The 16,064-nt window shown below is 38.6% G+C and overlaps 1 protein-coding gene across 4 annotated transcripts in view; it reads left to right on the forward strand.

The window, feature by feature from the left end:
- The window catches only part of CRACDL (CRACD like), a 91,494-nt gene that overhangs the window by 43,522 nt on the left and 31,908 nt on the right, over positions 1 to 16,064 (forward strand). For 3 of the 4 annotated variants that reach the window (XM_039340598.1, XM_039340600.1, XM_039340599.1), the window contains exons 5-9: positions 1,992 to 2,127; positions 2,848 to 3,009; positions 3,917 to 3,985; positions 7,450 to 7,677; positions 11,729 to 13,301. In XM_039340598.1, the coding sequence (XP_039196532.1) occupies positions 1,992 to 2,127; positions 2,848 to 3,009; positions 3,917 to 3,985; positions 7,450 to 7,677; positions 11,729 to 13,301 (2,168 nt within the window). The remainder of the gene's footprint in view (positions 1 to 1,991; positions 2,128 to 2,847; positions 3,010 to 3,916; positions 3,986 to 7,449; positions 7,678 to 11,728; positions 13,302 to 16,064) is intronic. The other variant, XM_039340602.1, reaches the window with a different exon arrangement.

The raw sequence follows: 16,064 nt of genomic DNA on the forward strand, positions 1-16,064 counted from the left end.
TTGTTTATTTCATGACTTTCTAAAAATTTATGCTTCAGAGTCAAAACATCCCAAAAATACTTTTTTTAAAGACATTCAGAGTCAAAACTGAAAAGGTGCTGTGGGGCAGGTTGCTCCTGGTAGTTGTGCAGTATCAGAAAAATTTATTTGAATTAAGTGGACTCCAATGGCATACTCACACCTGCTCTAACCTTTTCTGTGCCTCTTTAACTCCAAAGTATAATTTCTTGGATTTGTGTAACTATTTGTGATCCCAGGAAAAGATGCAGTTTCTTTAAGGAAGCACCAAAAGGTGCAAGGTGTGTACCCATGTCTTACTCCAAAGCACCTTTTCAATTTTGGATCTGAAGTGCAGCACAGCCCTAGTGTGTGTATGTGTGTTATGCAGTATTTTCATTACTATTTTAGAATATTTTCAAACTATGTGGTGATTTTCATTTGTTGTAAGCTATACTGGGAAAAGTAAACTTTATGAAGTCAATAAACTAAGTAAATGTTCCAGAATGTCTTCTTATAAGGCTAATAACAAATGTTTTGCTCAATATTGCCATTAGAAGGTGCTATTGTACAAAATCATAATGGTTTTATCTCCTATTAGTGTTACTATTAAAATAACTTCAAAGTCAATGTACAGAAAGGCTAATGTAAAAATTTATCCTCATGCAGTATAAGAAGAGCTATGGAAATGATAGTTCAATAAATATAGAAAGTACTAAATTGAGGAAGGATACTACTTTGCTACTTTTATTGAATATATTTCTAGCAGATGCTAGGAAACCCTCATAGTTCTTATTTATTAGTTTCTCTTTTTGTGTTCATTGCTATAGCACATGTATTTAATGAAGAAATATTTAATTTTAAGTCTTAATATTTGGAAGGATAATATAAATTAACATCAACTGGCAAAGACATAAAAATTTATGATAATTACCTTAGGTAACCTTGCAATTAATACAAGGAGCACCCTGCTTTTCCCCCCTAATTTTTTTCTTTCAAAAGGGCTTTGGGCTATTCTGATGCCTATGTATTATATTTGTAGGAAAATTATATTTCCTTTGTTAGGACAAAATTATCACCTGTAACAAATATAGCAATCCACAAAAGGACACTTATAGCATAATGATTATCTATAAAAAATGTTTTTAAACAACAATAACATTATCTAAGTAATCATAAAGTAGAGATTCTCAGGAACTGTGGGAGAGAATCATAGGTTTGTAACTAGTGTAGAGTAATTGATGGTGATAAACTTTTATATAAAGTTTGATAAATAGGAATGCTCCTTTGGTTCTCATTAGAGTCTTAATTGGTGTAGAAAGTAAGGAAGATGACCTTGATAGTGATATATAAGAATTGTTAACTAGTTAAAAGGAGCTGAAGCATTTTTAAAGTTCAGAATGAGTTAATATTCAGAAGCAATTCTGACAGACACCTTCCTAATTCATTAAACTAGGAGTAAATACAGTTCAGACTTGCAAGATTCTGCTTTCATAGCCTATCTCAATAAAATTAGTTTTGGCATTTGCATTTGGCACTGGCGTTTGATTTTGGTCTAATCTACCTAGCGGGGTTGACAACTTCAGCTTGGAACTGACTGGTCTAAAGTTACCTGAAGAATTACTGACCTGATTTGGAAATGTTTTCTAAAATCCTTTTCAGTTCTGCAAACATATTGGGCATCTCTTATGACTGAACCTGAAATTATTCATCAACCAATTTATTGGTTAGATCCTTCTGACTAAATTATGGGATTATACTTTGTTCTACCTAGAGAATCTACATCTCTGGTAGACCTGGTATTCAAAAATGATGTCTGTATCTAAAATTATGAAGACCAAAATACATCATATACTGTTATAGGACATCTTTCTTCAGCCATTCCTTCCCTCATTGCATTCCTACTCAAATTTGCATTGCAAATAGACTTCATTACTTGAAGAAAGACCAGGTTTAAATATGTGTTGTTTTATTAGGTTTCCATATTTTCCTAGGATGCACAGAACTATTATGGGAAACAGAGCTTTGTCACATGATAGCATTTTCATTTCTGAGACTCCACAAGAACCACCTACACCAGTTCGAGTATTTTCTCAGGAAAATGTTTCTGATCGAATTTGGACTTTGCAGGTAATTCTGTTGAAATAATTGATTTCCATTATTTCCAGATTTTTTCATTTCTGGTATGATTGCAGATTTGTATATGATTTTGGTATAGACAATATGATATTCAACAGGTGTATGAACAGAAACATTTCCAATAAGATTTCTTTAAATTAACGAGGTGGAGAATTTAGTCATCCAAGGAACTTGGATATCAAGGTGATTATATGATGGTTATACTGTAGCACACATGATCTACATTGAAAGCCAAAAGGTACCTTTTGGGCAGTGCAGTAAGTATGTGCTCATTCAGTGCATAGTTTTGGAACAAACATCATGTCCTTCTTTGTAATTGAACAGAATATAATTGCTTGTTGAACTTCCTGCTGCTAAACTCTCTTAATCTAAACTCTCTTCCTGCTGCTAAACTCACTTAAGCTTTGGCTCTCAAGGGCAAGATCAACATTGTTTTGTTTATTTTTTTACAACATAATTTAATAAAAATGGTCTCAGTAGTAAGTAAGCATTGTATAAAATCACATTCTCCTTGTATATAGTCAAATAAGGTAAAGGGCAAGAGGCAGGATGACGTCATCCACATGCATCTTTCTGCTGGGCGCAAAAAGAAAGTGTACTTATGATTTTGGGAACAGTGGGTAATTACATCATTTTTTTTCTTCTATGAAAGCAAATCTGTTCTTTTAGTAGTATAAGAAATGTATTAAAACTCAATATTTGGTATTGTAGATGAAACTCCAGCAAAATTGGAAGATGAGCTTCTCCTATCCATTTGGAACTCCTTCCCAAAAACAAGAGGATGCTGGAATGACTTCAGAAGATGATGGTTTACCCAGGAGTCCACCAGAAACATATTTGCCACAAGAAATTCCAAATCCCAATACATCAAAGGTAGGATAAATTTGGGAAAACATTTTATAATTATGGATTGTGTTTATCACCTGAATTCATATTGCACTTTGTAGTAATAGTAAATGACAGAAGTTTATAATAAAAATATTCAATTTTTTGTATATTATGAATAAGATCCTGTTTTACTAAGAGAAAGATGTTTTGAAAAAGGCATAAACACAAAAATAACTGTAAGAAATGGAATATCCTAGAATCATGTCAAATGATAGAGGGAATATTTACTGTAGTAGATTTCTCGGAGATCTATTTGATTCCTTCCGGACTGTGATACTATTCTGAAAGAAAAACTTCAAAAGTTTTTAAAAATGAAGTAGAAACAAAAAGACAGCTAATCTGAAGGCCTTTTCAACTTTCACCTAATCACAGCGCAAACATGTCTTGACAACATCTTTTTTTCCTGTGGTTTTTCTCATAATGTTACCTTTACTTCATTTCCAGTACATGAGCTATACCAATGTTAGAGTAGTGCTTTCTCCCTTCTTTTGACATATTAACAGGAGAGGGATTGGTTCAAGACTGAGTGGAGAACACTTAATTCATCAGTCATGAAAATCCCTTACTCTGATATCTTTTTTTAAAGAAAGCTACGTAAATACTAGAAAATATGGTCAGCTTTCTTCTAAAAACCATTTCCACCGTCATATTTACAGATTTCTCCTAATTTTTAGAGCTCTATAGAAATATTCTTGTTGCCTATGTGGTGTTTGTATAATATTGTGTTTGTATAGCACAGCATGCTGGCTGGGGAATTCTGGGAGCTGAAGTTCACATAATTTAAAGTTGCCAGGTTTGAAAAAATACTGGCATAGTAGAGACTATAGTTTTTGTTTATATTTCATTTCATATTGTCATCTGTTACTGAAACTTTTCCTCATTCCACCCACAGTTTTCAGACTCTCACAAGCATCATAGCTCTTTGAGTTTAGCTGGAACAGGCAGTGAAGAAGAAGAACAGGTAATTTAAATGTATCTATACTTCACAGCAATGTTGTAATATCTCATGGGATGCCTCAGAAAGGTTGCAGGGACAGGTTGCAATAGTTTTGTTAACAGCTATTAATGAAGCATATCATTAAAGGATATCATTAGCTGCATTACACCTATTGTCATCTATTTTTCTTTCAAACATGGCTAAGGAAGAAATGAACTAGAAACAGATGCAGGCATATTTTATTTTCTAAGCTGGCAGTCACCCAAACAGAAAGAGTTTTTAAACTAGTTCCCTCAGATTGCCTTTAAAAGTTAATTTTGTACAGGTCCAATGATTATCTCCAAGGTCTCTTAATTAGCCCTTTTATTCTTCTCTTACTGATTGGCCACATTCCCCATTAACAATTGAAATTGCAACTACTTTGCTGATGAAGGCTATTGGCTATTCTGTTTGAGAGCATTGTTATTCATTCCCAAAGCTCTCTTTGGGGATTGGAGGATGACAAAATTATGATATCCTTTGATGTAACATCTTTATTCATTTCCATTCCTCAAGAGCTGGCCGTCTCCATGATAAGGGGTCTGCTATAGAACAAAGAACCACAGCTCCAATCTGCCCAATACGGAAGACTTCATCCAGCTGTTACATTTTTGCCTCAAAACGTGCTTTACATTTCATGGTACCATATATGAACAAGTAAAGGGTACACCTATGAGGTCCCCCATTTCAGGTGTCATTGCTGAAGCAGTTCTGCAAGATCTGGAATGCAAAGCAATGGCTGACTACCGATTCAAATTCTGGGCCAGGTATGTCGATGACACATTTGCCATCATTAAATGCCTTGACAGCATCAGGTTCATGGAGAAATTGAACTCGATTTATTCGGACATCCAATTCAAAGTGGAAAAGGAAACCAACAATACCCTTGCTTTCCTGGACGTGCTACTCAGTCACCAACCCAATGACACCCTTTCTACTAGTGTTTACTGTAAGGCCACACACACAGATCGGATTCTGCACAATGAGAGTAATCACCCCATTGCACACAAGAGCAAACACATTTGAACATTGTTCAATAGAGTTAACCCCCACTGCAGCACAATGACAGCGAAAATTAAAGAGCAAGCATATCTCCATCATATATGCAGGCAAAATAGGTATTCAGCGAGCTTCATTTGATGCTGCTGCAAACATCAGGAACCACGATTGATCCATGACAGACCAATGACCGTTGCTTGGGTGACGCTTCCATATATCAATGGTGTATCCGAAGCGATCGTATGGATACTTGCGACCCATGATATTAATGTGGCACACAAACCTAGCCACACCCTATGCACAAGACTAATGTGCTCAAAGGAACTGCTATCCAGAGGGGATATGTTATCTATAGTGTATTGGATCAATTGCAACGATTGTCATTGCAATTATGTTGGAGAAACTGCGAAACACCTCCTGACTAGAGTCCATGAGCATGAACTAGTGGTCAGATGGCACGAACAACGTTCCCAAGTATGGGCGCATAGAGCTGAGAGTGATCATATGTTCAATTTTGCGGGGGCAGAGGTCATCGCCCAGCACCCCACAAAGGGTGGCCACCTGTTAAAAGAAGCCTGGCTATCTGACCAATACTCCATTAACTGACATGTGGAATTATTACCAACGTATCAAGCACTGAGAAGACATGAACGGCTGCGCAGGGAATCAGAGCAAACAAATTGCTTACCACCCGTACACCGGATGAACAGAAATATAAAAGATCTGGGTCGCCTACCCATGGAACAACAGGATGTCACAATGAATGAAGACATAGAAGCACAAGTGGAATCCACCACAACATCGAGAGAAAGACTGCAGACTAATGCAACCGGAGCAAGGCACACAGCGGGAGGACCACTAGTGGAGGCGACTACGCGGCAGGCTGATGGCACGGCTGGGCAGGACAGTAGAAGGAGTGATCTGGCAATGACATCGAATGGCAGCTGCATGCTACAGGATGGATGTGACCAACGGGCGGGCGGGTGGAGGGAGGGAAAATGTCAAAATCAAAGTGGATGCCGGCTAGCATGGCAAAACTAGGATTAACGCAACCAACTAAGGGAGAACAAGGGGCGGGTGACAGACTCCATGACTAGTGACAGACTCCATGACTAGATCGCTAATATCCACACAGCTATAAAAACGAGCGCTTCCAGCAACTAGCTCATATTTTGACAACATCAATAGTGGATTGATGAAAGCTCAGTTATTAAAAAGGTTTTCTGTCCCGGAGATCAGTGGTTTTAATAGATTTTATTATATATATGTACACACACACACACACACACACCCACACACACATATACATATAGACACACTCTGGGCAGCTGCATGCAGCAGAACAGGCGAGTGGAACAGGCGGAGGGAGGGAAAAGGCCAAGAGTCAACCTGATTTCTCCAGGTGAGCTTAGATCTTTCTTTGCATCATAAAGAGGGCAGACCTGTGACCTTCTACATATTCTTAACTACAATTCTCAGAAGCTGCAACTAACATAATTGAACACAGGGATTGCCGTTTGCATCATCCATGGGACCATGGGCTTCCCCATATTATTCTATGTAAAAAGTATTCTGATTTAGGATTAAACATCTATCATAACCAAAATTTTTATGCCTGTCTTTCTAATGCAATATTATAACTTTTACTTTTTAATGTACAATATGACTATTTGTTGCTTTGCTTTGTATTACAGAAATGTAATAATCTGTGTCAGCAAATTGCAAAGTACTTGCTATTCCCAAGCTAGGGGCCTGTTATTTTTCCTTTTTTTGTTGTTATAGTTGGGACTCCCCCATAGTTTAAATAAACAAATAAAATAGGAAAATTAAGTTCTACTCACACAAAAATATAAGCAGATATAAACAAACTGGATAATTTGACAGCAGTGTTAATTCTAGTGATGATGAAATAAGTATGCAACATCATTTAGGAATTTCCTGGTTTTATTTTGTTTTCTTTTAAAATTCTTTTTTTTTCAAATTTTATTTATAATACAATTAAAAACAAACAAACATTGGATTTGACATGACATTCCAGTATATACATTCTTATCAGATTATTCCACTTTTTACAATCAATTATTCATCTCTACATATACATCTAAGTTTTATATACAATACTTGTTCTAAAATAACATATATTTCTATCTTAACATTCGTCTTTAATCCCTACTGTCCTCTTCAAATTCCTCCAGCGGTAAAATTTATCCCAGGTTTCATAATAAACTGATCCACGTTTATCTTTTAATATCATTGTGAGCCTGTCCATTTCCGCACATGCTAATATTTTATGTATTAACTCTTCCTCTGTGGGAATTTCCTTGCTCTTCCATTTTTTGCGCTAAAGCAAGCCTAGCTGCAGTCAGGATGTGTAGCAGCAGGTAGATTGTTTTCTTTTAAAATTCTTATTGATTTACTTTGATGCTATTCCCCTTCTCCCTTTGCTTTAGGTCACAAAAAGTCCTTCAAGAGTCTGTTCTGGAGAAAGTCAGCTGTTCTCCCATCAGCCAAAAGCTACAATTATAACTCAACAAACATTTGATAGCAGCTGTTTGCTTGGCGCTGATTTTGATATTCTTCCGGAATTATCCTCTTGCTTGGACAATTCAGCTGCAAAGCACAAGCTTTCAATAAAACCACGGAACCAGAGATCTAGTAAAATAAGAAGACTACCTTTGGTAATTGATGAGAGAGAGAGAGAGAGAGAGAGCGAGAGAGAGAGAGAGAGAGAGAGAGAGAGAGAGAGAGAGAGAGAGAGAGAGAGAGAGAGAGAGGAGCATTTGAAAGAGGAAATATTTATGGATGAAGATTTATATTTCTGTTCAGGCTTTTCCTGTGATGTAACAATATATAAAAAATGCTCCTTGGTGAGCAACAAGGTTGTGCCAAGTATTTAAAAGGGACACTTTGCTAAGCATGTTAAAATCAATGATGTTCCCTTCCTCAAAACACAAAAACTATCACATCCTTCAGAAGGCTCAGGCAACTACTGTACTTCAGAGACTGTCCTTAACTATCTGTGCACATGTATGGGGATACACACCTATTTTGATGTGCTGGTTGATTCCAGTGAAAGTATGGTCTAATGATGCATGTGCTAACAGCTGGGAAAGGTGACCTTCAAAGCAACCCCACAAATATTTTAAAGGATTGGATGCTTTGACACTTCAAGGAGGGATCCTCTATGCCAGAGGTCACCAATCTTTGTCGGTTGGCAGACCAGACGAAAAGGGAGGGGCAAGCATTTTACATGCATGTGTGCGTGCGTATGCATGAGCATGGAGCCGTGAGCATGCGTGTGCCACAAACAGGGCAGGGCTAGCACCCACAAGATACTAGCCCTGTCCCGTTCTTGTGTGGTGCAGTGCCTTTCTGCACCCTGTGCCACAGCAACGGCCCTTTTTGTGCCTTGCAGTGTGGTGGCAGCCCATTTTTGTGCCCCATGGCATGGTGCCGCCCCATTTTTGTGTCCCACAGCATGGTGGTGCCCCATTTTTGCACCCCATGGTGTGGCAGTGCCCCATTTTCGTGCCTTGCAGTGTGGCTGCATCACATTTTTGTGCCCTGAGGCACAGCGGTGGCCTATTTTTGCATCCCAGGGTGCAGCATTGACCTGTTTTTGCACCCCGTGGCATGGTGTCCTGTTTTTGCACCCCTCAGCCATGGCACTAGAACAAATGAGGGGATATGCCCTAACTCTAACCCACTACTAGGCCATGGCCCACAGGTTGGGGACCCCTGCTTCGTGCTAATGCATTTTATGATAAATGCCTTTCTAATGCTTTGCACAGTCCTGTTGAATAGGTGCACCCTGAAATACAGGTAGTCCTCAACTTACAACCTTTTATTTAGCGACCATTCAAAGTTACAATGGTACTGAAAAAATTGATTTATGACCATTTTTCGCACTTACCACCATTGCATCATCTCCATAGTCATGTAATCAAAATTTGGATGGTTGGCAACTGGCTCACACTTATGATAGCTTTTGCAGCCTTCTGACAAAGTCATTGAGGAAGCCAGAATCACTTTACAATCGTGTTACTAACTTAACAAATGCAGTGATTTACTTAACAAGTGTGGTAAGGTAAAACAGGGCAAAATTCACAACTGTTTCACTTAGCAATATATATATTGAGCTCAATTGCTGAAGACATAAGTTGAAGACTACTTGTATTACTAGTGATGTGAGTATTTTCTGTCATATGGTGATTAAGTGAGTGGAAGGAAACACTTGAATAGTAATTCCTTGAATAAAAGAATTTATACTCTTAGGATCCTAAAAAGTTGCTTTAAATGGATTCAGATTTCCTGTCCCTATAAGCCTAATATTGTTGTTACAAGCTTGCTTCACACCTCATGCTAAGCTACAGCTTGAATAAACCACTGTAGTTGGGTGTACACAGCAAGCTTATAATACCGTGTTTCCCTGAAAGTAAACCCTACTCAAAAGATAAGCCCTAGCTGATTTTTTGGGGGTGGGCCTAATATAATGCTCCAACACTGGAAGTTTTTAAGAAGAAACTGGACAGCCATTTGTCCGAAATAGTATAGGGTTACCTGCCTGAGCAGGGGGTTGGACTTGATGACCTCCAAGGTCCCTTCCAACTTTATTATTACTATTATTATTATTATTATTATTATTATTATTATTATTATTATCCCCAAAAGTAAGTCCTAGCGTGGGGTGGGGTGAGTCAGCCCAGATCTTCCCTGCAGCTGCTGGAGCACCCCACCCCGCTGCCGGCCTGCCAGGGCCCTTCGCCAGTGGCCACCATGGGCCCTGCTTTCTCTGTCCCACCATCTACTTGCCTGCGACCACAACAAACCAAACCAGTAGCACAGGCAGCCACTTGACAGCTGCATGGCTCCCAACGCGGTCGAGAAATGTCCCAGCAGCAGTAGGGCCAGCAGACAGGGCGGGCGGAAGCAGGGGCTCACCGAGGGTTTGATTCATTAAGGTTGCAGGCAAGCAGACAGTGGGATGGAGAGGGTGGGACCGGCAGTAGCCAGTTCCACCAGTGACTGCTGGTGAAGGGCCCTGGCAGGCTGGTGCGGGGGGTTGCTATGGTGGTCACAGGGAAGATATGGGCTGACTTGCCCAGTACCAGGCTCGGCGCCCTTTCCGCCTCACCCACCATGGCCACACCAATACCGTAGCTGGTGTGCCACCAGGCTCTCGCTGCCATATTGCTTTTCTATCCCATGAACAGGTCCCGCCCATTCCCACATGCTCGTGGCATACTGGTGCTGGTACTGGCAAAAAATAAGCCCTCCCCGAAACTAAGACTTTCTGCTTATTTCAGAGCCCAAGGGTCTTACTTTCGGGAAAACACGGTAGTGCAAGACTATCTTACAATTATTTACACAGAAAATGACAATGTATACATAGTAGGTAGATACAAGAAGGACATGTTGAGAAGTTACACTGAATTCTAATTTATTTGAAGACAAAGAGATATATCATGGCATACTATTTAGCCCTCCACTGCAGTTCATTAAACCATACGTGTTTTCCTAGCATCATGTAGCAAGTGCAGAGGACAGCTGTATGATCATAGGAAAGGCATGAGTGCTTCAAGGAACTGCAGACAATTATTACATTTGCATCATCATATATTTCAAAGACATGTTTTTGCCTTTAAATTCAAAATACTGCACACTTACAATAAAAAATATAGTGTAAAAAATAAAGTTAGCCACATTTGTAGGCTGAAATTATGCAAATTTTAAAAAAGCACCATGAAGAATGAAGAAGCTATGAAATAATCAGTTCTTACGTAAAAACGATTCCATTTATTTGGTATTCAGTAGGACCATTCCATGCAAATCATACAAAGAATATGGAAATAGCTTCTGAAGCAGCTACTGTACTTCAGCTTGGACAAAGCTTGCTCGATTACTTGTAGATATTTCATTACCCACCTAGGTAGTGCTAGAACATTCACTCTCACTGATGATGTTATCTAGTCAAGTAATGAAACATATGCAAGCAAACAACCAAGCTCAGAGATCACCAAGGATTCTACAATTAAACCCTGAGCTACAAATATTCTCTTATGTTTAAAGATAAAGCTATTTTAAAGGTTCAGAGGTACTTCCAAATGTCCTTTTTTACACAGTCCTACTATTTAGTTGTTAAAGATAGAAAGAAAATAAGAGACTGACAGTATTTCTCTTCCATTTATTGTATAATGATTCCTAATTAGTAATGAAAAAATTATATATTCCAGGTAGATACAAGAAAAAAATGGATGTATAACTTTTTAAGAGATAAATCAACAGAGGGTTGTTTCCTGGATGGTAGGGTGGCTTTTCTGAATTATAACAATTTCCAAATGATGACTGTCTTAATCTTTGCAATCAGAACAACAAAATTTGTACATCTTAATGATTACTGTATTTATTAGCATACGAACTCATGGTTCATCTGAACAGTGAAATGCAATGGGAACTGGTTCAGAGGGAACTGTAATTAAAATCATAGGAAAATAGTGACCACTCTTATATATGTGCCTTGTGAATTTCATCACATGCACCACTACCTTTTGAAAATATTTCATACTGTTGAAGTGAGTAAAATCACAAAATTCCACAATAAGCTCTTTTAATTTAGGTTGCTAAAAGTTTTTATTGTCAATGATACTTCCATCTTAGGAGTCACTAATCTTTTTAAAAAGTACTGCTGTGATGTAGAGAAAAGGTGCAAGCTCTTTTTGTTTCTTGCAGAAGAAATTATCTGAGTCTCAGAAAGACATGATCTGCACTCTTGAGGAAGATGAAAGTGTTGGGAAAGAAGTGATGGTTGAAGAGTCCTACAAAGGTGCGATTTCCAGTCCACAGGAACTGACTGACAATGCAGCTTTGTTCAATATGGTTTCCTCCGAGCTTCAGTCTAATTTAAGTCACCCAGATGAAAAGACTTACACATCACACTCCACTTCTCTGATGGACTCACATTGCTATGAGAACCCTTCAGAGGGCAGTGAATCTGTCAAGGGATTAGTATATACTGTAAGGCAATCTTCAGCTTCTGACCCGAAAGAAAATATTGCTCCACAGTATAACAAAGGCGACTGTGAAACTTTAGAGATATCTCCTAAGAATTTAAGTAACGTGCCCTTAAGTGTTTTAAACCAAGAAAATAAACAGATTTCTTGTATTCTATCCAAAAGTGACATGAGAACTACTAAAAATATCCCTGCCCAAAAATATGTGATTGCTGAATCAGATGTATCAGATAAAAAATCATTGAAAGGTGCTAAGGAACCTTTGGAAAGTGTTTCTAATAAGGAAGCTACACAGAGAACATCTTTATTGACCAATTCTAACATTTCTTTATCCACAAATCCTTCCCAGCTTCCAAATTTACTCCATTCAGAGAATAGTAGTATTTCTCTGGCTTCATGCAGAAACTCTTCACTGGAAGAGAGACCTTCTTTGAGTCAAGGCAAAATGAAAGCAACTCAAGAGAAACTGGAATCTAATGATGAAGACCATCTCCCAGCTATATCTGATGGTATATTGGGAGGGAAAGCAGAGAAAGAAACCAATGACCTTTGTGGGTTGAGAAAGTTTTCAGTGTCATCAGCGCGGTGGAGATCTAGATCTAACAGCCTGAACACGAAGGATGCTTCAGAGCATGAGAAGCCTCTTGCCATGCAGGTAAATTTTTCCATAAATGGTGAAAAGACAAAGAAGGATGTTGAGATGAATTCTTCACAAGAGAAAAATAGATGCATTAATAAACAGAAATCTTCATTAGAGTCAGAATCTGATATTCCTGGTAGAGCATTAGACTCAAAGACTTTTGCCTTACAGCCTTTGGATTCAAACCCAGTATTAAGCAACTCTTTTGGTAATCTTTTGCAGCTGTCAAGTCCAAGCCATTCAAGCTCTGAAGGCCAAAATCCCTTCCAAGTCAAACTTAGGTCCACATCTTTGTTACTGAAATACAGAGACATTGGACAGGAATCAAAGGAATGTAAAGGAGATAATGCTGAACTTAATTTAGTAAAAGGGGAAGTGACTTTATCTTCACTGAAAGTTGAAAAAGGAGAAATCAGGAAGATAATGGATGGAAATGTTACTGATTTGTCCAATGAAAGTTTCAAAACTAAATTAAAATCCTCTGAACAGGGTAGCACAAAACCTCCACTGCCAAGAAAACCTGTTTTACAACACTCTAGTATTACTAATCTTAACACAAGCACAGAAAAGCAGGAAAAGATAACCAAATATCCAGAATTTAAAACAGAAAGCAGAAATATGGAAAAGAAACAAAATCCCTCCGAAGTGCCTGGTAAGACTTCAACATATTTATATATTTCTGTGTGTCTCTTATTCAGCAAACCGTGGTTTAGTGCAATAAATGAACTCAGAGAGTCACTAGATTTTAGGTAAATGATATTAAAGATACAAAAGTCTCCCTTACTTTTTCCCTTAGGTGAAAATCCATTCTGAAAACATGAGGAAATTCTGGGCATTTAGATCATATTTTCAAGATTTTTTTTAAAAAAGAAAACTGTATTAAAATCTGTTTTCCTGTATCCTGAAAGTTTGGTACCACTTATGTTCTTGTTTTAACCCATCCTTGGGATTCTGCAGAATCTTTTCTGAGGATGCCAATTTTAAGTAAATTAAATTATTGAAAGTGCTGTTTTTCAGTACTGTATATCTCTTTATCATTTTGCACATTTTTAACTGTGCATACTTCCTAATTTGGAAAATTCCTAGGAGGCATTATTTCTTATATATGTTCCATTAGGATTTAACTGAAATTTGGGAAGCAGGTGGAAAAGGCATCAAAATTATGAAGGGACAAAACTAAATACATACTGAGAGTGCACACATAGCTACACATATTGCTATGTTATAACCAAAGTGTTATACAGTACTCCCTTATTTCTATTTCATCCTATTTGGGAATATGACTAATATTCTAGACAGTCCAATACATTATTTGTTTAGAATTACCCATGACTTATAACTGTAACTAGTTATGAGGGAAACAAACCAACATTCATATTCTCAAATAACTGGAATTAAAATATAGATGGAACTGGCCAAGTTTATTAGCCAAGTCTGCTAATAGTAGGAACTACCTGGAAGCAAATGTATATCAGTACGTATCAAGCAAAAATATATTGGCTGTTACCAGATATGTTCATGGGTTTTACTCAAGGACACTTCTGGTAAAGTGTCCAGAAGTGCTTTGGGTATGTATGTCTTGGTGAAATATCTAGTTGCCTCAATTACAATATTCTGTTTCAGTAAAAAAGTTATAATACGGGTTTTTTGGCGGGGGGGGGGAGCAAAAAGCAACAGCATCAATGATTTTTAATTGTATCTGGAGAAATTTAGGATAAAAAATAAGGAGTAAAACATCTGTTAAAAGAAGCACAAAGATAGCCATGTGAAATAAAAGGAAGAAGGAAAATGTTTTGAAATTGAGTCTTGGCCATCAAAATTTATTGCAATGGCTGGATGATGAAAATAAGTAGGGAGAAAAGCAAGGGTCATTGTACGCTTCATTTGCTGAATAACAAAGTGGCATTTGGAGAAGATGTCAGTATGAGAAGAAGTAAAAAAAAAAAGTATTCCAAGGGGACATGTCACTGGGTTGATTAATCGGAATAAGCCATGTCTGGTGGCATTGATAAGGCTAATCACTGTAGTCAAACTTCTTGTTGATATATTTATCAACATCAAGGTATTTAGTTAAAAACACAGATTAAGTTAAGGTTTATGGTTTAGTTCACAGGTGCCAAACTCACCACGTTACATGAAGTGTTGCGATGTATCGTAACTCTTTTTGCATTGCCAGCAATGGGGTGGGTGCAGCTTTGGTATAATGAAACCGGCCCACGGGCTGGCAGTTTGGCACCCCTGGTTTAGCTCAAAGAACCATTTAAATCTTTTTTTAGGAATCAGATTAGGAGAGTGGGTCCCTTTAACAATATTTGCTGATCATCTCCTTACTCTGCCTAATTATTGAACTCTGTCTCTGGCTACACGGTTCCTAAATAAAAAAAAGTTCTTCAATTTTTAACCTGTGATCCAATAAAACTTTAGAAAGAATGATCTGTACCTAGACATGGAGAGAGGGAGAATGAGTGAGAGAGACAAAGTGAAAGAAAAAGAAATAGAGGGAGGGGAAGAGGGAGGGAGGGAGGGAGGGAGGAAGGGAGAGATCAACTCTTGGTGACCACATAGTCATTAGATCAGCGGTTCTCAACCTATGGGTCGCGACCCCATTTGGGGTCGATCGACCTCTTTTGTGGGGTCGCCAAACGTGGCGATCCGCCATTTTGTTGCCTCCGGGGGCGCGTCGCGCACGCGCGCTGTGCATGGGGGCGGCGGCGCGCCTCCGGGGGGCGGTGCCACGCATGCGTGCCGCGCATGGGGGGCGGCGCCGCGCCTCCGGGGGCGGCACCGCGCATGCGCGCCGTGTGCGGGGGCCCGCCCCCATGCACGCCACGCTGCGCATGCCCATAACGTTTGTGTGACGGGGGTCGCCGTCACACAAACGTTGAGAACCGCTGCATTAGATGAAATTTCTCCAAGATGATCTGTCCCCAGCCTTTAACCTTCCAATGGGGTACCGTCACTGCTATAGTTGAGTCCATCCCTATTGCTGCTGGTTGTCCTCTTCTTGTTCCACCTTTCTCTAGACTACTCAAGAGTTACTCTTCACATACCTGTCCAAAGTATGGTAACTTGACCCTGGTCATTTGTGCCTCGTGAGAACTCTGAATTGGTTTATTCTGTGATTGGTTTGTTTGTTTCCTTGGCTCTCTGTGGTATTTCCAGGAAACTTAGTAATACTGAAGTTCAAAAGTGTCAGTACTTTCTGCCTTATTCCTTCCAAGTTGAACTTTTGCTTCCATAAAGTGTCACAAGAAAACATTTGTCTGCCCAGTTTTGATTTTGCAGTTATAATCAGATCATGGCATTTGAATTTTTTTCTAAGGTTTTCATTTCTACCCAGTTAAGTGGTAGTTGTGGTGTATTTTTGATTGATTTTGATTGGTATACTTTAGTTCATTATTAATGATCGATCCTA

Source organism: Crotalus tigris, unplaced genomic scaffold, assembly GCF_016545835.1.
Source record: "Crotalus tigris isolate CLP2741 ecotype Arizona unplaced genomic scaffold, ASM1654583v1 scf7180000017753.6788120, whole genome shotgun sequence".
Classification (NCBI taxonomy): domain Eukaryota; kingdom Metazoa; phylum Chordata; class Lepidosauria; order Squamata; family Viperidae; genus Crotalus; species Crotalus tigris.